This window comes from Pan troglodytes, chromosome 15 (assembly GCF_028858775.2).
Source record: "Pan troglodytes isolate AG18354 chromosome 15, NHGRI_mPanTro3-v2.0_pri, whole genome shotgun sequence".
Classification (NCBI taxonomy): domain Eukaryota; kingdom Metazoa; phylum Chordata; class Mammalia; order Primates; family Hominidae; genus Pan; species Pan troglodytes.
This window is the reverse complement of record NC_072413.2, coordinates 33,483,819-33,507,594: the sequence shown is the minus strand read 5'-3', so window position 1 is coordinate 33,507,594 and position 23,776 is coordinate 33,483,819. Positions and strand designations below refer to the sequence as shown.

The following is a 23,776-nucleotide window of genomic DNA, read 5'->3' as shown; positions in this document are numbered from 1 at the left end:
GGCTCAAGCAATCCTCCTACCTCAGCCCCCAAAGTAGCTGGGACTATGTGTGCAAACTACCATGCCTGGCTAATTTTTAAATTTTTTGTAGAAATGAGATCTTACTATGTTGCCTAGGCTGGTCTTGAACTCCTAGACTCAAGTGATTCTCTCGCCTCAATCTCCCAAATTGCTGGGGATCGACTGAGGCCAGGGGTTGGAGACCAGTCTGGTCAACAGAGTGAGACAGCCATCTCTACAAAAAAAAAAAAAAAAAAAAAATTAGCCAAGCCTGGTGATAAATGCCTGTAGTCCCAATTACTCAGGAGGGCTGAGGTAGGAAGATTGCTTGAGCCTGGGAGTTTGAGGCTGCAGTGAACTGTGATCACGTCACTGCACTCCAGCCCTGGTGACAGAGTAAGTTGAGACTCTATTTCCAAAAAAAATAAGAAAAAGAGGAGTGAATACCCCCTCTTCTCCAATCCAAATAATTGGATGATAAGTAATTAAAAACTGCTATGAATAGTAAGCCTTTAGTATCTTGGCCAGTTTATTACAGAGGACGATAAATGATTCCATGTGGATAGGGCATAAGATACAGAGAATGAGACTATGCCAGAAATGGGAGAAGGCATTTGAAACAACATGAGTATCTCAGGGACAGATGGATTGATTCTGCTATTGGTAGGCCTGGAAGGCAAGGTCAGAAGTAGCAAAAAATGGATACCAAAAGCACTATTTGTCACCCAAGCTAAGTGGAATAGCTGGCCCAGTAGGAGAAATGCAGGTTTTGCTCTACACTAAGTTCTCCAACTCTTGATAAGCCTCCAAAAACAAATGTTAGGGGAAAAAAACGCAGCTGGTTATGAAAAGATATATCTCATTTCATTAAAAAATCAATGTCAATGCTGTTAATAGAATCCTTTTATCTTCAGGACAGAGGCAATGCCCTAAACAAACACCAACTCAAGAGCCTCTGATGCCAACCTAGAGGGTACCCAAACACAAACTTAGCATAGAGGTAAGAATCTCTATGTCTTTTGGTGGAGGCAAAGCCATTTGGTTGGTACTTCATAGGAACATCTTTCTACCAGGTCTTCATCATATGGTATGTGCCACGAGTCTCCAGTTGTTTGCACCACTGTGTCATAGCTGAGAATACGCTGTTGAATTAAAAAGAGAACAAAACATTGAGAACAACACTAAAGGGCTACTTGGCCATTTCTCTTTCTGACACTTCTCAAGTTTGCTCCAGAAGAGTATTGATAATGGATTATCTCACTTAATAATGGATTTTCAAACAGCAGCAAACTCTGTGAAGATGAGCCCTAATATTAGGAGTTCCTTTTTTTGAGGGGTCTCATTTTTAAGTCTAAAGACTCTCTGTAGAAGCATTACATTTATGTAATACAGACGTTCTTTTGTTGGCTCTAACAGTTTTGTGTGTGAGAGTGAAAAATTTCAAATCCAGTCAGCCTTCCATAACTGCAGGTTCTGTATCCCTGGCAAACAACCACGGATTGAAAATATTTGAAAACAAAACGAAACAAAACAAAACAACAACAACAAAAAACTGTGTTCTGAACATGTACAGACTTTTTTTCTTCTTGGCATTATTCCCTAAAAGATACAGAAACAACTATTTATATAGCATTTACATTGTATTAGGTATTATAAATAATCTAGATGATTCAAAGTACACAGGAGGATGTGTGTAGGTTATATGCAAATACTATGCCATTTTATATAAGGGACTTGAGCATTTGAGGATCTTAGTATCTGTGAGAGGTCCTGAAACCAATTCCTCATGGATACCAAGGGACAAATGTAAACAAAAGTAGAGAAATGCTATAATGAACTCTCATGTACTCATCACCTAGCTTCAGCCATTATCAATTCATCTCTAGTCTTATTTCATCCATACGCTGCCCTCCCATCTCAGATATGTAATTTCTTCTGTAATACTTCAGTATGTATCTCTAAGAAATAAGGTCTTATTTTATAAATGTAAGCTCAATACCTTTATACCTTTATTATACTTAAGAATTAATAGTTCTTCAACTATATCTTGAATCACTATGGTATCATTTAATACCACATTTACTATAAATTTATTGTTTTGGATATTCTTATTTACGTACTTTTATAGAGACATGGTCTTACCATGTTGCCCAGGCTAGTCTTAAACTCCTAGGCTAAGGCAATCCTCCTGCTTCGGCCTCCCAAAGTGCTGGGATTACACAAGTGAGCCACTGCACCCAGCCTTTCTTACTTATTTTTAAATTGACGAATAACAATTATACATATTTATCATGTATAGCATGTTTTTGAAATATGCATACATTGTAGAATAGCTAAATTGAGCTCATTAACATGAGCATTACCTTATATACTTACAATTTTTGTGGTGAGAACATTTAAAATCTACTCTTAGCAATTTTCAATGATACAACACATTGTTATTATTAACTACAGTCATCATGGAACGTATTCCTCTTATCTAACTGAAATTTTTTCTCCTTTGACCAACATCTCTGTTTTTTTGTTGTTGTTTTTTTTTGTTTTTTTTGAGACGGAGTCTCGCTCTGTCACCCAGGCTGGATAGCAGTGGCACAATCTTGGCTCACTGAAACCTTTGCCTCCCAGGTTCAAGCGATTCTTGTACCTTTGCCTCCCATGTGGCTGGGATTATAGGCACACGCCACCACGCCTGGCTAATTTTTGTATTTTTAGTAGAGATGAGGTTTTCGCTATGTTGGCTAGGCTGGTCTTCAACTCCTGCCCTCAAGTGATCCACCCGCCTTGGCCTCCCAAAGTGTTGAGATTACAGGCGTGAGCCATCACGCCCGGCCAATATTTTTTGATAATTGAACCTTATTTATTATACCACGGGCCAGTGTACTTTTCTGTAATAACTCACTTTGGATTCTCTCCCTTTGCTTTCACACAAGATGTGTCCTTATATTATAGATATCTTAACTAGAATCAAAGGAGAATTCAATTGAGACTGTCATAGAAATGAATTAAACAGGGAAAACAAATTACTTAGCAGAAGTATAACAAACTATAAGAAATAAAGAATTTGAGCTATTGCAAATAAACAAAAATAAAAAACACATGTAACAAGTTATAATTTATGGCCGGGTATGGTGGCTCACGCCTGTTATCCCAGCACTTTGGGAGGCTGAGGTGGGTGGATTATGAGCTCAGGAGTTCAAGACCAGCCTGACCAACATGGTGAAACCCCACCTCTACTAAAAATACAAAAATTAGCTCGGCGTGGTGGCATGTGCCCGTAGTCCTAGCTACTTGGGAGGCTGAGGCAGGAGAATCGTTTGAACCTGGGAGGCGGAGGCTGTAGCGAGCTGAGATTGCACCACTGCACTCCAGCCTGGGCGACAGAGTGAGATTCCGTCTCAAAAAAAAAAAAAAAAAAAAAAAAAAAAAAAAAAAAGAAGTCATAATTTATGACATAATTAATTGAAGTCAAAACTGGTATATCCTAAATGTTGTTTTTTGTTTTTGAGACGGAGTCTTGCTCTGTCGCCCAGGCTGGAGTGCAGTGGCGTGATCTCGGCTCACTGCAAGCTCTGTCTCCAGGGTTCATGACATTCTCCTGCCTCAGCCTCCCAAGTAGCTGGGATTACAAGCACCCGCCACCACGCCTGGCTAATTTTTTTTTTTTGTACTTTTAGTAGAGACGGGGTTTCACCGTGTTAGCCAGGATGGTCTCGATCTCCTGACCTCATGATTTGCCCACCTCGGCCTCCCAAAGTGCTGGGATTACAGGTGTGAGCCACTGCGCCTGGCCCCTAAGTGTTTTAATTAATTTGAGGTTGGCCTATGAAAACTCTAGCAGACTCTTTCTAGGACCTGGCTAGTTCCAAATACTAACCTAAAACTGAGAAAAATAAAGCATTTGCAACCTTCAATTAGTTGTGACACTCTTTTTCTATGCCACATTCTTACTGTATACTTGACTCTGTTAATATCACATAAAGAACAGGTACCATTACCTGAAAGGTTAGTTTTGATCCTGGAAACCTATTTACAATTGCCAGCTGATGTCCCTGCTGCCACTTAAAAAACAGGCGTTGGGTCTTGGCATCAGGCAGACAGGCCTTGTGGTCCCGCATCAGGTCTCTTGTGATAAACCTGCAGTGATTCCCGGAGTGCAGTGTGGCATACAGAAGGAATGGATCATCCTCCGAGCTGAACCAGGCATAAGAAAGGACACAATCAAGCACAGCTGAAGAGGCAGAGGACAGTGTTTTTCACCGTACTTTTTGCTTACTTTCCTTGGAGGTGCCTCTGATTTCTTGACCAACATGATGCTAGTAATACTTAAGAACCACCTCAAAGTCCTTAGCTGGTAAGCAATACTATCTAGAACACAGATGGAAAGCTGAGGGGAACGGAATGCTAATGCCTGGGATTCTCACAGCTCACTGGACTCTTCCACTAGAACGATGAATTCTAACAATGCTCTCTTCACACTTAAAAGTTGCTTCTCTTTGGGCATTTTTCCTATTTGCCTTATCTATCACAGAGCACACCTTTTCCCTCTCTCTTCACCCAAATTCAAGAAACACCCAAAATACTACTAGGGCAGGATGAGACTTTCTTGCAAGCCACCAAATAACTGGCTGCCCCTAAAGCTGAACTGGTATTTCAGAGCAGCTTCTAGACAGTCACCTGGATCAGCACCCCAAAACATCTTCTTTGGTAAGAGCCAGTGACTCAAAGCCTCCAACAGACCATCAACCTTAGCACTTATTATTTTAATAAATGTGCTGTAAAAATGGCAGTAACGACCTTGCTTTAGGAGATTCAGACTGCAACTTGTGATGTCCTACGCCTTGATTCAAATGACCCTAAATAGAACCATTTAAAGTTTTCTTTATCCTGAAGTATTTCAAGTGAAATGATAAAATGACGAAATTTGCCTTATAACTCTCCAGAAAAAAAAGAAAAAGAAAAAATGTATTCGGTTTATGGAACAAAATTAGCAAAATGATGGTAATTGTTGGAGCCGGGTGACAGTTACATGAGGACTCACTATTCACTATATTATTCTCTCTAGTGTATGTTTGAAAAGCTTCTTTGGCACATTAGTGGAAAACAGATTTAATGTTAAACACTTAAATATTCAAATCCAAAGTGACAGAGAAGGTCAGTGAATTGATCGTTACAACTGAGTTTGGAATTTCAGCTGATGCAATAAATACAGACCCCAAACCAAGCAGTGAGACCACTTTCCAACAGGCTTCTTAGTCATAACACTTCAAATTTATCTAATTTTTCCATATAAGGAAAATAATAATGATCATGACAGCAACTAACATATATGTTTTCCATGTACTTGGTGCTATGCCAAGAGTTTTACATGAGTTATTTACACATATTATCTTATTTAATCCTTAAAACAACCCCATAAAAGTTACACAAGAGATAAGGAAGACAGAGAGAAAGGAAAAACCTTTCCAAGACAGGGAGTGGCAGGGCCATGATCTCAACCTGGGTAAACTAATTCCCAAGCCTACAATCTTACTGTCTACCCAATGTTGCCATTAGGTCTTCTGCTCTTGGAGAAATGGAAGCACCATCTTCCAGCTAAAAAAAGAAGGGATGTGGTTTGGGAACTGGATGAGAGGTTTGCTTCTCCCTTGCTTTATGCCTTGAGAGCTACTGTACTTTTTAAATAATAAACGATTTGGGGGCCAGGCGAGGTGGCTCATGCCTGTAATCCTAGCACTTTGGGAGGCTGAGGTGGGTGGATCATGAGGTCAGGAGTTCGAGACCAGCCTGGCCAACATGGTGAAACCCCATCTCCACTAAAAATACAAAAATTAGTTGGGCATGGTGGAGGGTGCCTGTAATCCCAACTACTTGGGAGGCTGAGGCAGGAGAATCGCTTGAACCCGGGAGGTGGAGGTTGCCATGAACAAAGATTGTGCCACTGTACTCCAGCCTGGGTGACACAGCGAGACTCCGTCTCAATAAAATAAATGATTTGGAGAATACTGACAAATCTTGAAGTTATCACATTCAGACTATGAAACCTAGATTTGGGGCTGAGGCATATACACTCATTAAGCAAAGTTGGAAATAAACTTTTGTTAGCACAAACAATATGAAAACCTCAATGCACAACAGTGCATTGAGTTCATATGTGCTGTTGCGGATCTGTACTCCTCCTAATTAGCTATTTTCTTCTTACTTTATGGCTACTGTAGGTTTGTGGGTTTTTTTTTTGTTTTTTTTTTTTTTGAGACAGTGTCATTCCGTAACCCAGGCTGGAGTGCAGTGGCACGATCTTGGCTCACTGCAACCTCGGCTTTCCAGGTTCAAGTGATTCTGCTGCCTCAGCCTCCCGAGTACCTGGGACTACAAGGCATGTGCCACCACATCTGGCTAATCGTATTTTTAGTAGAGATGGGGTTCACTATGTTGGCCAGGCTGGTCTCAAACTCCTGATCTTGAGTGATCTGCCTGCCTTGGCTTCCCAAAGTGCTGGGATTATAGACATGAGCCACTGTGGCTGGCTTACTGTAGGTTTTGTTACTGACCATGTTTACCATGGTTCCTTTGGCTTCCTGGGAAGCTGCAGCTCAACAGCAATTTTCTCCCTACATTTAGAAGAAAATCTAGGCCTCTTGCTTGTCTACCAGGATCTGCAAGGTCCTCTGTATTGCGGTTTCTGCCTTCTCTCTAATCTCAGAGCTTATTACTTTCCCTCTTGCTATTATAGCTCAACTGGCCATCTTGCTTTCCTCAAACACACGCCAAGCTTATGCCTGCCTCAGGGCTCCTTTGGGCTCCTTTTTTTTTTGAGATGGAGCCTCGCACTGTTGCCCAGGCTGGAGTGCAGTGGTGCGATCTCGGCTCACTGCAAGCTCCGCCTCCCGGGTTCACGCCATTCTCCTGCCTCAGCCTCCTCAGTATCTGGGACTACAGGCACCCGCCACCAAATTAACCGCCACCAGGTTAATTTTTTGTATTTTTAGTAGAGATGAGGTTTCACCGTTAGCCAGGATGGTCTCGATCTCTTGACCTCGTGATCTGCCCGCCTCGGCCTCCCAAAGTGTTGGGATTACAGGCATGAGCCCGGCCTGCATCGGGGCTTTTTAAATATTTCATATTATTTGGGATGTTCTTCCCACCACCTCTCCCCATTTCTCAAATAACTCACTCCTCATCGAATCTGCCCCCTCAGAAAGGCTGTTCCTGACCACCCCATTCACAACCCTCTGACCTATTCCTTACCTAAATTCTTTCTATCTACCTTGCTTTATTGTCCCCATAGTACTAATCACTGCCTGGAATGACATTACCTGTTTGTTTATCTGTTTATTGTAAATTCTAAGAGGGCAGGGACTTTGTCTTTTTCACTGCTCTTTCTCCAAGAACATAGAAGGTGCTCCTGTTTGTCAAGTATTTGCTAAATGATCTACTTAGGATCTTATGGCATGTATTCAGTGTACTAATCTCACTCCTGACTTAACTTCCCTCCACTTCTCCTTTATCCTGATTTCCTCATCTGTTTAAGTTTATCCTGCCATAGAAACTGTAGTGTTTTTCTTTTTTAGAAGAAACCGTAGTTTTGTAAGTTGTCTCAAATCTTTTTTTTTTTTTTTAATGAGGGTGAGTATACATATACACATGCATTTAAAAGATAGGTTTAAAGTAGGTAACTAACAAGCAGATAGATGTCCGCAGCACAGTATAATTCACCTGTTACCTCCAACACTTACATGTCATCAGCAAAAAAACAGCTGGCTTGCTTTTGCACCTCTTCCATCTCATCCCGACTCCACTGGGAACTCCGTCTTAGCATGTGCTTCCGGCCTAGGACCAGCAGTCGCAGATTCTGTTTGGCTAGTTGAGAGACGACATTTAAGAGCTAAAAAACACAAAGCCAGAACCACAAAAGTTCAAGGGAAGACTCTCAAATTAGTGGAGTGATTTTTCCAGCAGGCCACCTCAATGGTGAAGCACTCTTTTCTGGTAGGGGGTAAGAAAACAATCCACAATAATTTCCCATCTTTGAAAGCCTGAGGAAAATGCTTCCCTATTACACATTAATGTCTAACATCTGCCTACTGGTCAGGCTACATTGCAGGGGGGGGTTTCTTTATTTTTGTGTGTGGGACAGGATCTCATTCTGCTGTCCAGACTGGAGTGCACAGGTGCAATCATAGCTCACTGCAGCCTTGAATTCCTGGGCTCAAGCAATCCTCCCACTTCAGCCTCCTGAGTAGTTGGGACCACAGATGTGCACCATGTCTGGCTAATTTTTTTTTTTTTTTTTTTTTTTTTTGAGACAGAGTTTCACTCTTGTTGCCCAGGCTGGAGTACAATGGCGAGATCTCAGCTCACTGCAACCTCTCCCTCCCGGGTTCAAGTGATTCTCCTGCCTCAGCCTCCCAAGTAGCTGGGATTACAGGCATGCGCCACCACACCCAACTAATTTTGTATTTTTAGTAGAGACGGGGTTTCACCATGTTGGTCAGGCTGGTCTCGAACTCCTGACCTCAGGTGACCCACCCGCTTCAGCCTCCCAAAGTGCTGGGATTACAGGCATGAGCCACCATGCCTGGCCTAATTTTTTTTTTTTTTGGTAGAGATGGGATCTCACGATCCTGCCCAGGCTGGTCTTGAACTTCTGGCCTCAAGAAATTCTCCTGCCTTGGCCTCCCAAAGCACCTGGATTACAGGTGTGAGCCACTGCACCCAGCCTAGTTCAGCTGTTTTAAACTGTGCTCTCTAGGGCCCACTAGGATAGAGATAGAGAGGCTCAAGAGGGATGGGATTTTGTTTCCTATACATGTCAAACCTTGTTTCGACCCAAACGGCTCAACCTTTATATATTTATCATATTGGTATTCTACATAAGTTTTGATTTGAATAAAAGCTTCAACTTCTTTTTAAGTTTGTAAATGATTAGACTAGACAGTGACTTTTCTATGTTATGACTTTATTGCTAATACTGCCTCCTTTCATTGAAATCCCCTTTTCTACTAAAGATCTGTCGATTTCTACCCTGTAGCCTACTTTCCAGTCAGTTACTTTATCCCCATTCTCTCCACTTCCCACTGGCCTCCACTTCATTGTGTGCACATGAACTCCTCAAAGGTCTAGACTTGGGTTTTAGAAGTCTAGTACTTTGGTGAGCTTGCCTATACTCAATTTTTCATAAGGAAAAGTACATAAATTACTTTTATGTACCACCTATTAAACTAAGCTATAAATGGATATTACTAAGTAAAACAAAAGCTGAAAAAATTATAACTTGTATTATATAATCATGTATCAGAAATATAAAAGATCTTTATAAGAATTGGTGGGCCCACAAAAATCACAAGTTGAAAGGTCTTGCAGAAATCCTTTATTTTCTTGGGTCTTGGTTGGAAAAGGTATTTATTTTAGTCTAGCTTCTCTTTACTCATAAGTTCCTCCTCTGTAGATTTTCAGGACATTACTTAAAGTCCTATCATCAATAAAATGAATTCATTTATTTAATCAGCTATCAAATATTACATTCGTACCTGTTATATCCAATATACACATTGACTCTGATGATCTAATAATGAATTATCAAGGGCTGAATTTTTTTATTTTTTATTTATTTATTTTTTATTTTTGAGACGAAGTCTTGCTCTGTTGCCCAGGCTGGAGGGCAGTGGCGCGATCTCAGTTCACTGCAACCTCCAACTCCTGGGTTCAAACAAGTCTTCTGCCACAGAAGTGGTGGCACTTCCAGAGTAGGTGGGACTACAGGCACACGCCATCATGCCTGGCTAATTTTTGTAATTTTAGCAGAGACGGGGTTTCACCATAATGGCCAGGCTGGTCTGGAACTCCTGACGTTGTGATCCAACCGCCTCAGCTCCCAAAGTGTTGGGATTACAGGCGTGAGCCACTGTGCCTGGCCAGCTGAATTTTTAAAATATTACCGTTTATTGCTTTGGACTGATATTGAATTTTTGTCCACTCCATTGCTAATCTTATTTCAGTAAGGAGTAGTTGGCTTTTTTATCCCTAATTATTAGTTCTATAATTAAGACATAGAATGGGCCGGGTATGGTGGCTCACATCTGTAACTTCGGCACTGTGGGAGGATGAGACTGGAGGACTGCTTGAGGCAAGAAGTTTTAGACCAGCCTGGACAACATAGCAAGACCTCGTCTCTATTAAAAAAAAAAAATTAGGCCAGGCACGGTGGCTCTCCCTGTAATCCCAGCACTTTGGGAGGCCAAGGTGGGCAGATCACTTGACTCAGGAGTTTAAGACTAGCCTAGCCAACATGGCCCCATCTCTACTAAAAATACAAAAATTAGCTGGGCGTGGTGATGCATGTCTGTAATCCCAGCTACTGGGGAGGCTGAGGCAGGAGAATTGCTTGAATCCGTGGGGTGGAGGTTGCCATGAGCTGAGATCACACCACTGCACTCCAGCCTGGGTGACAGAGCAAGACTCCATCTCAAAAAAAATGAATGAATGAATGAATGAATAAATAAAATAAAAATTAGCCAGGCATGGTGGCATGCACCTGTGATCCCGGCTACATGAGAGGCTGAGGCAGGAGGATTGCTTGAGGAGTTCAAGGCTACAGTGAGCTACAATTGTACCACTGCAATCCTGGGCAACAGAGTGAGACACCATCTCTAAAAAAAAAAAAGAATGGACACAACTTGCCCACTTCATGTGAGCTAACACTCAAGCAGGTAATTACCTTGAGGACACCAAACTCAAAGATTTACAACTAGTAAAATATAGTTCTTTCCTTCAAAGCTAGGAATAATGGTTTCTGTGCTCAAGCAGTTATTTCCTAGACCTCTCTATGTGTAAGACACATGGTAGGTATCACAGCTGCAGGATTTTAAGCCATAGTCCCTGCCTTTAGTAACGGAGTACCCAATATTATTATTATTTTTTTTTTTTTGAGACAGAGTCTTGCTCTGTCACCCAGGCTGGAGTGCAGTGGCACAATTTCAGTTCACTGCAACCTCTGCCTCCCAGGTTCAAGCGATTCTCCTACCTCAGCCTCCTGAGTACCTTGGATTACAGGCACCTGCCACCCATGCCTGGCTAATTTTTGTATTTTTAGTAGAGACGGAGTTTCACCATGTTGGCCAGGCTGGTCTCAAACTCCTGACCTCAGGTGATCCACCCACCTCAGCCTAGCAAAGTGCTGGGATTACAGACGTGAGCCACCGCGCCCAGCCCCCAATATTTTCTTATGTAACTATCAAGACTAAGAAAACATATATGCTGGCTCTACACACATTGGATGGGTCATAAATATATTTTTTCGTTAATAAATATTTTCTGATTAGCTGAAGAATATGCCCAACATCCATTTTCATCCATCATAAAGTAGCTCATATTTGAAAACTTGAAAAATGAAAGAACAAATGACTCACAGCTCACTACCCAAAGATTGTTAATGTCTATTTACCAGTCTTTCTGTCCTATGTATTTTTATTTTATTTTTCTTTCCAAATCAATAGGTCTTTTGCATCATTTAAACATCACAAATAGGTCTTAGGAATCATCCGGCATCTTGTTTCAGAAGCTGGACAACTCTTAGATCTTATTCATCAGCCGGGTGAACAGTTCCTTTTTCAGAGACATAGATACCATCCAAAAATTTCCTGATATCCTTGTTTTTAACTGTCGTGGCTTGCTGAATCAAAGCCTCTAAATTGGAAACAAGCTCAATGTCATTACCTTCAAGGATTAATTCATCTTTCTGGGCTTGAGATACTGAACAAGCAACACCTGTTCTCATCCGAACCCTGAGGATGTATTTTTCACCCAAGAAATTTCAGATTTCAACAAGAGACCCATTCTCCTGGATAACGACATTGATGGGGAAGTGAGCATACATAGACCTCATCCTGTAATGGAAGCCCAGTGTAACACCCTTGATCATGTTCTGTACATGACTACAAATAGTCTGAACGGCAGCCAGTTCCTTTCAGTTTCCCCACCATTTATCAACCTGGAGCCTCTTTTCTTTCTTTCCAAGAAGACTGAATCTACACTGATGTGATTGAAATCCCTCTGCAGGGTTCCTCTGGGGCCTTTCACAGTAACTGTGTGTCCCTTCAGAGTAATGTCACCATTTTCTGGAATGTTGACAGTCTGGTTGCTGAGAATGGTCTTCGTTCTCTCAGTAGACATGGCAAAGAAAGTTATTCTATGTATTTTTAAACATAATCTTATAAGCTATTTTAAAAGTTGGGCTGGTAATAAAAGGCAAACATCTACACTAGTAAACTTCGATTCATGGATTCAAATAGCTCAAAAGACATAGGCTGGGTCTGGTGGCTCAGGCCTGTAATCCCAGCACTTTGGGATGCTGAGGCAGGAGGACTGCTTGAGGCCAGGAGTTCGGGACCAGCCCGGGCAACACAGCAAGACCCCATCTCTAAATAATAATAATAATAATAATATTACAATTATAAAAAAATTCAAACAAAAACTATTTCTGATACTGATTGCTTAAGTTTTCAGGCAACTGGGAAAACATGGCTTAAGATAATACAGTTGTGTCTTCATAGCTATATCCTGGTTCAGATAAATGGCCTTGAGTTTACTAATAGTACATTAAAGACTGGGGCCCAAAGAAGAGCAGAAAAGCCTATCTTGAACTATTCTGGGGCACCATCTTGTGGCTGAGAAGTCTCTACTAGAAGCAGCTCTCTGAAAACAATGAAAACAAAGGAGAATAAATGAAAGACACAGGGAAAAAGATGAGTGTGCAGCATAAAAGCCCTGGCCTGAAACTCCATGACAGTCCAGCCATGAACCCACTTCCTCTCGGGTAAATTCGAAGGCTGGATCCAGTGGTCTGAATCAGTGTCATAGGTATACTTGGAATAGTTTTTTTTTTTTTTTTTTTTTTTGAGACGGAGTCTCGCTCTGTTACCCAGGCTGGAGTGCAATGGCACAATCTTGGCTCACTGCAACCTCCGCCTCCTGGGTTCAAGTGATTCTCCTGCCTCAATCTCCTGAGTAGCTGTGATTACAGGCACCCGCCACAACGCCCAGCTAATTTTTGTATTTTCAGTAGAGACGGGGTTTCGCCATGTTGGTCGGGCTGGTCTCAAACTCCTGACCTCGTGATCTGCCCGCCTTGGCCTCCCAAAGTGCTGGGATTACAGGCGTGAGCCACCGCGCCCGGCTACTTGGAATAATTTTTTTAAAAAGACAGAAAATTCAACTTAAGATTCTATGTTAGATCAAAAGTAAAACGAGGAGGGAAAATGGAGTAGATGTACTTCTCCCTATGTCTCCCACTAAGTGCAACTAAAAACCTTGGACATTATATATAAAATAAACATAAGAAGACTTGGAAAGGTAGAGGGAAAAATGGCAAACTGGCTGGGGACCTCAGTACACAAGGACTGACATGGTGGTGAGTTCCCTGGGTTTTCTTTTTGCCACATATATCTCAGAATTGGAGCTGAAGAAGCTGTCAACCTAGAAATGCCAATGTGTGCAGACAAAAAAACCCAACAAAGGCTTGTTCTCTCTAGCCAAAGACCAGGAAAGAGGCAGTCTTACTCAGAAAACTTAGTAAAATAACATCAGTAGACTATGACGCTGTGTATGTGTGTGTGTCTGTGTATGTATAAAACAAATAGAGTTGGCTGGGTGTGGTAGTTCATACCTGTAATCCTAGCACTTTGGGAGGTCAAGTTGGATGGATCGCTTTGTTGCAGAAATCAGGAGGACTAGACAGACTTCGGGGTAAAGCAGGAGGATCTTTATTGAGTGCACTCAGACCTAGCAGACTTAACATCTAAAAAACTGGGCTAAGAACAAAGACAGCACTTGACTTTTAAATACCCTTCAAAAAGGGGGTGGGCTAGCCTGAAACAAACTTATGGTGGTGCGAAAGCAAGAATACAGAGGCAGAACAAAGACAGTTAATCAAACTGTGATAGGTGCATAACTCAGGATTACACATGACTGTTGCTATGCAATCTAGATGGCTGTTATCTAGGTTTGCCTTAGTGCCTAGCACGGCTTATTCTGTGACATTCACTATAGCACCTAGGTGGCTATAGCTTAGGCCTGCTCAGATGTCTCATGACTTTCACTGTACTGTTTAGGTAAAACAGAATACTTGAAGTTACTAGTTACAGAGAACAGGAATCTATAAACTTATACTATAAGACAAAGGAAAATTTGTTTTTCTCTTCCTTATGTTGAGGGAGTACTGGGAGAGTCTTCAGGGCACATTAGATAGTATTATCAAGACTTTTCTTGGGTCTGGCCTGTGCCTGTTGCTGCCTCTGGGTCAAGTCAGCCTAATACAGGAAAGTTTATTTCTCTTTTTTAATTTTATTTTTTCTTTCTTTAATTTCTGCCTCAGCTTGAGTTCAGGAGTTTGAGACCAGCCTGGGAAACAAAGCAAGATTTTGTCTCTACTAAAAATAAAAAACATTAGTTGGGGATGCTGGTGTGTGCCTGTGGTCCCAGCTACTCTGGAGGCTGAAGTGGGAGGATCCCTTGGGCCCAGTAGATCAATGCTGCAGTGAGCTATGATAGTGCCACTGCACTCCAGCCTGCGCAACAGAGTGAAACCCTATCTGAAAAAGCTCCCACCAAAAAAAAAAAAAAAAAAAAACCCGAAAAACCTCCAAAACACCTGCAGTGATCACTAAAAATGCTATACAAAAAGATACACTCAAAAACACTATAGATTTTATTTTATTTTATTTATTTTTTGAGACAGAATCTCACTGTCCGCCAGGCTGGAGTGCAGTAGTCTGATCTCGGCTCACTGCAACTTCCGCCTCCCGGGTTCAAGCAATTTTCCTGCCTCAACCTCCTGAGTAGCTGGGATTACAGGTGCACAGCACCATGCCTGGCTAATTTTTTTTTGTATTTTTAGTAAAGCCCGATTTTCACCATGTTGGCCAGGCTGGTTTTGAATTCCTGACCTCAAATGATCCACCCACCTCAGCCTCCCAAAGTGCTGGAATTACAGGTGTGAACCACTGCACCCAGAAAAAAACACTATAGATTTTAAAAAGCCATTATAAAGAAATAAAAATGGAATTCTAAAAAAGTTCAATAGTCCATAGGAAGGGAGGAAAAGTAAAACAGAGACAAAACACAGAAAAGAAAAAATAAATGGCAAATATAAGCCCTAACATATCAATAACAGTATGAGGTATAAAAAGTCTACATATACCAATTAAAAGACAGAGGCTGGCAGAATGGATTAAAAAACATGACCCAACTATATGCTATCTAAAAAAAAACTCACTTCAAATATAATCAAATAGACTGGTGGAAAGTAGAGGGATGGAAAAAGTTATATAGCATGCAAACAATGAAAGGAAAGCTGGAGTGGCTATATTAATATTAAATAAAATAGACTTCAGAGCAGAGAAAATTACCAGAGACACAAAAGACGTTATATAATGGTAACAGGGTCAATCTAAGAAAACATAGCAATCTTAAATGTGTGTACCAAACAACAGAGCTGCAAAATATGTGAAAGCAAAAGCTGACAGAACCAGGAGGGGAAATAGCCAAATCTACAACTACAGTTGGAGACCTCAACACTCCTCTCTCAACAATTGAGATAACTGGACAGAAAATCAGCAAGCATATAGAAGAACTCAACACCATCGTCCAGGTTCATGAATTGGAAGGCTATAGACAGTAAAGGCAAAGGAAGTAGAATAGCTAAAACAATTTTGAAAAGAAAGAATGAAGCAGAAAAATCAGTTAACCTCATTTTAGTCCTTCTTATACAGCTATGGTAATCAAAACTGTGTGATAATACCGGAAGGATACATTCTGGAGTCTGGACTACATAGCACAACAAAATAAACAATACGCGGTTCATTCTAGAGCACATCTAAAATTCCAAACTGATCCCAGAACTAATACCTCCTGAGTACCCAATACCTCAGGCTTAACCTAAAATACGGTATCTCTGCCCCGCCCCCACACCCTGCCTGCCCCATCCCACACAACATCACGGGTCCTCCTTAGTGATACTTTCCCTTACTGATAAGGAGTACACTTGGCCCAGACTTCTGGAATGGGAAGATGGAGGCTTACTCAAGTCAGACTTATCATCTTAGAATTCTTTTTTTTCTCCCTTCTGATTTGGGGTTTCTGTTTCCAGTATTTCCTACTATTTCACCTTTCCTTTTCACAAAATTATTTTTCCTTGAAATATGTCTCCTTTTGCCACTGCATTTTCTTTATTCTGATTACTATCGGGGTTAAATTTTAATTTTCTGTCTACCGTTTTTTCTCAAGATGATTAAGGATAATTCTCTAAAAATCAGAAGAATAAAAACATATTTTGCCAGGTGCAGTGGCTCATGCCTGTAATCCCAGTGCTTTGAGAGGCTGAGGTGGGAGGATCTCTTGAACTCAGGAGTTCGAGACCAGCCTGGGCAACATGGTGAGACCCTGTCTCAAACAAATGAACAAACAAACATATTTCAGATTAATATTTGGTTTGAATTTTTCTGGTTTGGCTTCTGCCCTAATTTGGCTTATCTCCAGTAGGAGGAGATAAGAGACTTTTTTTTTTTTACTCATATGTGACACATTAACTTTTGGCATAAAACTGATGAAAAGTAGTTCCTGAGCTTAGGGTAAAAATATAGTTGGCAGGGCTACATGGGTTAGAAATAACTGTGTAGGGATGCTCCGGAAATAGAAAAGCTGCCTGGGAGGTAAGAGAGGCCAATGAGAGCAAAAGCTTTTCTCAGTAATCCTAAACAGCAAATGTTAACTTCCTTTCCCTGTGCTTATACCTTTTTACCTCCTCCTCTGCAGTCTACGGCACTTCCTGAGGTTTTATGGATTGTAGCTGTTCAGAAACTCTAAAGCCTTTGGGATCTGATGTCTTCAGAAATTAGAAATTCTTCGTCTGTTCCTCAGCAAGATAACTATCATCAATATACCTCATTTATAAGAACATTCATTATGGGATACCTCCAGGAAAGAACTTAAAAACTGTTTTGGAAGCAACCCAAATGTCAATTTCTGGAAGATGAATAGATCGATAAAATGTGGTATATACATATAATAGATTATTATTCAGCCTTAAACAGGAATGAAATTCTAATACATGCTACAACATGGATGAACTTGAAAACTAAGTGAAAAAAGCCAGACACTAAAGGACAAATACTGAAAGATTGCACTTACATAAGTTACCTAAAGTAGTCAAATTCATAAAGACAGCATAGAATGGCGGTTGTCAGGGCAGCAGGGAGAGGAGAATGAGGAGCTATTGTTTAACGGATACAGAGTTTCAGTTTGGGAAGATGAGAAAAGTCTGGAGATGAATGGTGGCAACAGTTGCACGACAACATGAAGTACTTAATGCCACTGAACTGTATACTGAAAAATGGTTAAAATGGTAAATTTTATGTTAATATATTTTACAACAATAAAAGATTTTATCAGGCCAGACACGGTGGCTCATGCCTGTAATGCCAGCACTTTGGGAGGCTGAGGCGGGCAAATCACTTGAGGTCAGGAGTTTGAGACCAGCCTGGTTAACATGGTAGAACCCAGTCCCTACTAAAAATACAAAAAACTTAGCTGGGTATGGTGGCAAGCGCCTGTAGTCCCAGCTACTTGGGAGGCCGAGGCAGGAGAATCGCTTGAACCTAGGAGGAGGAGGTTGCAGTGAGCTGAGATGGTGCCACTATACTCTAGCCTGGGCGACAGAGCGAGACTCGGTCTCAAAAAAGAAAAAAAAAAAAAGTATTTTATCATAAAAATTTTAAATATAAACAAAAGCAGGCAGAATAGCATAATGAACTGCCATGTACCCATCGCTCAGCTGCAATAATTATCAGCTCACGGCCAATCCAATTTCATCTATATACCAATTCACTTCCTTCTCTCGGATTATTTTGAAACAAATCCCAGACATATCCTTTCACCTGTAAATATGTTGGAATGCATTTCTAAATATAAGAATGCTTTAAAAGATAAGCACAGGGCCAGGCGCAGTGGCTCACGCCTGTAGTCCCAGCACTTTGGGAGGCCAAGGTGGGCGGATCACGAGGTCAGGAGTTCGAGACCAGCCTGACCAACATGGTGAAGCCCCATCTCTACTAAAAATACAAAAATTAGTTGGGCGTGGTGGCAGGCGCCTGTAATCGCAGATGCTCAGGAGGCTGAGGCAGGAGAATCGCTTAAGCCCAGGAGGCGGAGGCTGCAGTGAGCTGAGATTGCACCACTGAACTCCAGCCTGGGCGACAGAGCAAGACTCTGTCTAAAAAAAAAAAAAAAAAAAAAAAAAGATAAGCACAATTTCTTTTTTCTTTTTTTTTTTGAGATTTTGAGACAGAGTCTCGCTCTGTCACCCAGGCTGGAGTACGGTGGTGCAATCTCAGCTCACTGCAGCCTCCGCCTCCTGGGCTTAAGCGATTCTCCTGCCTCAGCCTCCGGAGCATCTGGGATTACAGGCGCCTGCCACCACGCCCAACTAATTTTTGTATTTTTAGTAGAGATGGGGTTTCACCATGTTGGCCAGGCTGGTCTCAAACTCCTGACCTTGTGATCCGCCCTTCTTGGCCTCCCAAAGTGCTGGGATTACAGGCGTGAACCACTGCGCCCAGCCTGATAAAATCTTTTCTTGTTGTAAAATATATTTAATATAAAATTTATGTAACATAAATGTAACATAAATGACTCATATTTGAGTCACAATTGTTTTTTGAATAAGGATCTAAAAAATTCCCATACATTGAAATTGCCTGGTATCTCTCTTAAGACTCTGTATAAGCTCTTTATCTATTTATCTTTTCTCCCTTATAGTCTAAGGCATATGATTGTTCATAGAGAATTTCCTCCATTTAGATTTTACCGATTGCATCCCTATGGTATCATGTAACATAGTCTCCAGTCTTCTATGCTTCTTGCAAACTGGTAGTTGAATCTAGAGGCTGTGTTTGGTGGTAGATGCATGTAGTCCCAGCTACCTGGAATGCTGAGGTAGGAGGATTGCTTGAGCCCAGCAGTTCAAGCGTAGCCTGGGCAACACAGCAAGACCCTATCTCTTGATAAAATAAAATATTATGGTCCTGATGAATTGAAAAGGCCAGTTCATTCATCAAAGATTAAGAAGAACCTCCTCTGTAAGTCACTAGGCATGTGGTACTTGGAATACAGATATAAAAAAACAGTTATTCCAGCCGGGTGTGGTGGCTCACGCCTGTAATCCCAGCACTTTGGGAGGCCAAGGCGGGTGGATCATTTGAGGTCAGGAGTTCGAGACCAGCCTGACCAACATGGTGAAACCCCGTCTCTACTAAAAATACAAAAAAATTAGCCGGGCGTGGTGGCACATGCTTGTAGTCCCAGCTACTTGGGAGGCTGAGGCAGGAGAATTGCTCGAACCCAGGAGACAGAGGTTGCAGTGAGCCGAGATCACGCCACTGCACTCCAGCCTGGGAGACAAAGTGAGACTCCATCTCAAAAAAACAAAAAAAAACAACCAAACACAGTTATCTCTAACCTCAAGGTCTTTGCAGTCAAATTAATATAATATAATGTATGCACTAAGATGGAACACAAAGGATGGGCACTTCAATCAGACTGTGGGTGAGGAGGGTGGTCAGGGAAGTCACCACAGAGGAAGTGACAGCAGAGCTGAGTTTTCAGATGAACTAGCCCGGCAAGGAATGGGAATTTCCAAGAACAGGAGCAGCAAGTTGAAGGTGGAGGCTCTTTATTAGCACACTGAATTTGAGGAACTGCAAGGTGTCAAATGTGACTCAAGCAGAGGTGTGGGAGGATGACATGGGACGTGCCAGAAATAAGACTGGAAATGAATGCAAGGGTTAGATCCCAGGGGTCTTTATAAGTTGTATAAAGTCTTTTCCTGCCTGAAAGCAATGGGGGAAAATCAAAGGATTTAAAACAGGAGAGTGGGCTGGGCGCGGTGGCTCATGCCTGTAATCCCAGCACTTTGGGAGGCCAAAGCAGGTGGAGCACCTGAGGTCAGGAGTTCAAGACCTGCCTGATCAACATGGAGAAACCTCATCTCTACTAAAAATACAAAATTAGCTGGGCGTGGTGGTGCATGCCTGTAATCCCAGCTACTCAGGAGGCTGAGGCAGGAGAATCGCTTGAACTCGGGAGGCAGAGGTTGTGGTGAGCTGAGATTGCGTCATTGCACTCCAGCCTGGGCAACACGAGCGAAACTCCATCTCAAAACAAACAAACAAACAAACAAACCAAAACAGGAGAGTGACATGACTTCCATTTTAGAGAGATCAAAATTGTGGACTGCATGAAGGCTGGGCCACAAAAGGGAGATCAATTAGGAGGCTTCTGCAGTAATTCAGGCAAGAGATAATGAGAAAACTGGCAGTAAAAATGAAAAGAACAGAGCTCTTTGCGAGTTAGTAAAGCAGAATTGAGCAGACTTAGTCACTGACTGGATGTGGGAAACAAGGAGAGGGATAAAGCAAGACAGATTGGACAGCTGGATAGATGATGGTACCAAGATAAGAGTCTATGAGAGGAGGAGCTTTTGATATCTCAAGGTGGGAGAGATCTAGTAGGCGGCCAGTTATGTGGCTCTCTACCACTTAGGAGAGGGATCTGGGCTGCAGATAAAGATTTGGGAGTCATTCAGGGAACATGCAATGGCAGGTGCCATCAGAGAGTAGATGAGCTGTAACAGGACAGGTAAAAACTCTGGAGGGAAGATAGTGGAGGAAGACACTTGAGGAATACCATTATTTGAAGGATGGGGTACTAAGAAAAGCTTATAACAGAGACTGAAGCATGACCAAAAAGATGAAAACCCAGGAGACAGTGGTCTCTCAGAAAGAGACTATAAGGAGTATTTCAAGAAGGAGGGAGCAGCTATGTACCAGTGCTACGGGGACACCATGTCAGATAAGAACCAAAGTGTGGCCTACAACCAAGGGGAGTCATTTTGATGATGCCAGAGGGGGCAGGACTGAGATTTCAGTTGGTTCCCTAAATCCTATATAAGGATGCAGTTTGCTTTGCCCAGAGAGACTCTGTCCTATAAGTATAGCTCTATTTTGTCTGAGCAAACAATCGGTTCTGCTCTTCATTTCAGATACTGAGTGTTGTGGCCTCTTCAAAATCCCATCTCCCAGAAGCTTCACTGCGAAGGGAGAAAGGTGTGTGTGTGTGTGTTTCTTTTTTCTTTTCTTTTCTTTCTTTCCTTCTTTCTTTCTTTCTTTTCTTTTCTCTCTCTCTCTCTCTCTCCCTCTCTCTCTCTCTCTCTCCCTCTCTCTCTCTCTCTCTGTCTCTCTCTTTTTTTTTTTTTGAAACAGTCTCATTCTGTCGCCCAGGCTGGAGGACTGCAGTGGCACGAATCACAGCTCACTGCAGCCTCGACCTCCTGGGCTCAAGTGATTCGCCTCCACCTCCTGAGTAGCTGGGACTATAGGTGCACACCAGCATACCTGGCTAATTTTTGTATTATTTGTAGAGGTGGGGTTTCACCATGCTGCCCAGGCTGGTCTGGAACTCCTGACCTCAAGCAATCTGCCTGCCTTGGCCTCCCAAAGTACTGGGATTACAGGAATGAGCCACTGAACCTGACCAGCAGAAAGTTTCTCAATTTTTTTAAGGATGGAAGAGACTTGAGAATATTCATATTCTGATCAGAAAAAGCAAGTAGCAAGGTAGAGGCTGAAGATATGGGCACAGAAAGGAAAACAAGGTTCCTGAGAAAGCCGGGGATAGAATCTACAGAACAGGTGGAGAGAACACCTCTTGCCACTGAGATGGAAGGATAAGGGTAGGTCTAAACATAGGAAAGTCTGATTGTGTGGTTTGTGTGTAGGTGTGTGTATGTGGTATGTAGGTAGAGATGTGAAGTCATTCATCCTGATATTTTCTGTTTTCTGTGTGCAACAGGAGGCAAGTCATTGGCAGAGGGATGGTGAAGCAGGAGGCTTGAGGGCAACAGTGCAGATGAGATATAGCTGGTGTGGGGATTGGGAGCAGGAGCTGACTGCAGACACGTAGAGAGAGCTGGACAGGGTAAAGCCCAGTCATGGTTGGAGACCACCCACACCTACAGGCAGCAGCAGTTGGCCCAGTGGGGAGATTTACAGGGCTCAGCATCCTGCCTGCACCATGAAAGAAGGCAATGGAAGACAGCCAGAAAGGATAATGACTGCCTTCTTTTTAATTTGTTTTTTTGTTTGTTTGTTTTTTGTTTTTGAGACAGGGTTTCACTCTGCCATCCAGGCTGGAGTGCAGCAGTGGCACAAAAACATGGCTCACTGCAGCCTTGACGTCCTGGGCTCAAGTCATCCGCCTGCTTCAGCCTCCTGAGTAGCTGGGACCACAGGCATGTGCCCCTACACCCGGCTAATTTTTTTCTTTTTTAGAGATGGGGTCTCACCATGTTACCCAAGCTAGACTCAAACTCCTGGGCTTAAGCAGTCCTCCCTTCTCAGCCTCCCAAAGTGTTGGGATTACAGGCGTGAGATACCATGCCTGGTCATGATTGACTTCTGGTTTCATGTTAATATTTGGCCAAAATGCACTTTCTGGTAGAAACATAATTGAAATGTCAGTCATCTAATATAATTCTTCCTATTTATTATTAGTAATTGGAGATACTATTCCAAATTTATATTTATATCAGTATAGGATCCATGGTTTTGTATTCTGGTCCAAGGTAGGAATTCCTCAGGTACCCTCCCGCCTGCACCTGTGCCTCCCCGACCCCTCCACTATCCTTACAGTGTTATTAAAATTTGTCAAGTCATCATTAACAAAAATATTAAACAGCCAGGCGCGGTGGCTCATGCCTGTAATCCCAGCACTTTGGGAGGCCAAGGCGGGTGGATCACGAGGTCAGGAGTTCGAGACCAGCCTGGCCAAGATGGTGAAACCCCTGTCTCTACTAAAAATACAAAAATTAGCTGGGCGCGGTGGTGGGCGCCTATAATCCCAGTTACTCGGGAGGCTGAGGCAGGAGAATCACTTGAACCCAGGAGGCAGAAGTTGCAGTGAGCCAAGGTAGCTGCACTCTAGCCTGGGCAACAGAGTAAGACTCCATCTCAAAACAAACAAACAAACAAAACCCAAAAATATAAACAACATTATTTACATACAATTTTTTGTACGGAAAGATGAAATTATCTTTGATAATTTTCTATTATTTCTCATAGCAATTTATGAGGGAAGTCAGCAGTGTTTTCTCATTTACAGGATAAAGAAGGTAAAGGAAAGAGAAATTAGGGACTTAGTCAAGGTGTTCCTAAGTGGTAATATAAAAAAAGGATCTTGTTTTTGCAATTGCAAACTGTGCTGCTATAAACTTGTGTGTGCAAGTATCTTTTCTGTGTAATGACTTCCATGCCCATCAATCAACAAGTGGATAAAAGAACTGTGGCATATATATATATATATATATATATATATATATATATATATATATATGATGGAATACTACTCAGCCATAAAAAGGAACGAATTAATGGCATTTGCAGCGACCTGGATGAAACTGGAAACTATTATTCTAAGTGAAGTAACTCAGGAATGGAAAACCAATCGTTGAATGTTCTCACTCATAAGTGGGAGCTAAGCTATGACCATGCAAAGGCAAAAGAATGACACAATGGACTCTGGGGATTCAGGGGAAAAGAGTGGGAAGGGGGTAAGGGATAAAATACAAATTGTGTGCAATGTATACTGCTCGGGTGATGGGTGCACCAAAATCTCACAAATCACCACTAAAGAACTTAATCATGAACCAAACACCACCTTTTCCCCAATAACC

The 23,776-nt window shown here is 42.0% G+C and overlaps 1 protein-coding gene and 1 pseudogene across 12 annotated transcripts in view; both read right to left on the bottom strand.

Moving 5' to 3' along the window:
- Positions 1-511: 511 nt before the first annotated feature.
- The window catches only part of PRORP (protein only RNase P catalytic subunit), a 160,823-nt gene continuing 137,558 nt past the window's right edge, over positions 512-23,776 (bottom strand). For all 12 annotated transcript variants that reach the window (XM_009427681.4, XM_009427680.3, XM_054666489.2 and 9 more), the window contains 3 exons: positions 7,734-7,882; positions 3,996-4,191; positions 512-1,142 (listed from right to left, as the gene is read on the bottom strand). In XM_009427681.4, coding sequence (XP_009425956.1) covers positions 1,011-1,142; positions 3,996-4,191; positions 7,734-7,882 — 477 coding nt within the window. In that variant the 3' untranslated portion in view covers positions 512-1,010. The remainder of the gene's footprint in view (positions 1,143-3,995; positions 4,192-7,733; positions 7,883-23,776) is intronic.
- On the bottom strand, positions 10,997-12,414 carry LOC129137054 (large ribosomal subunit protein uL6-like; annotated as a pseudogene).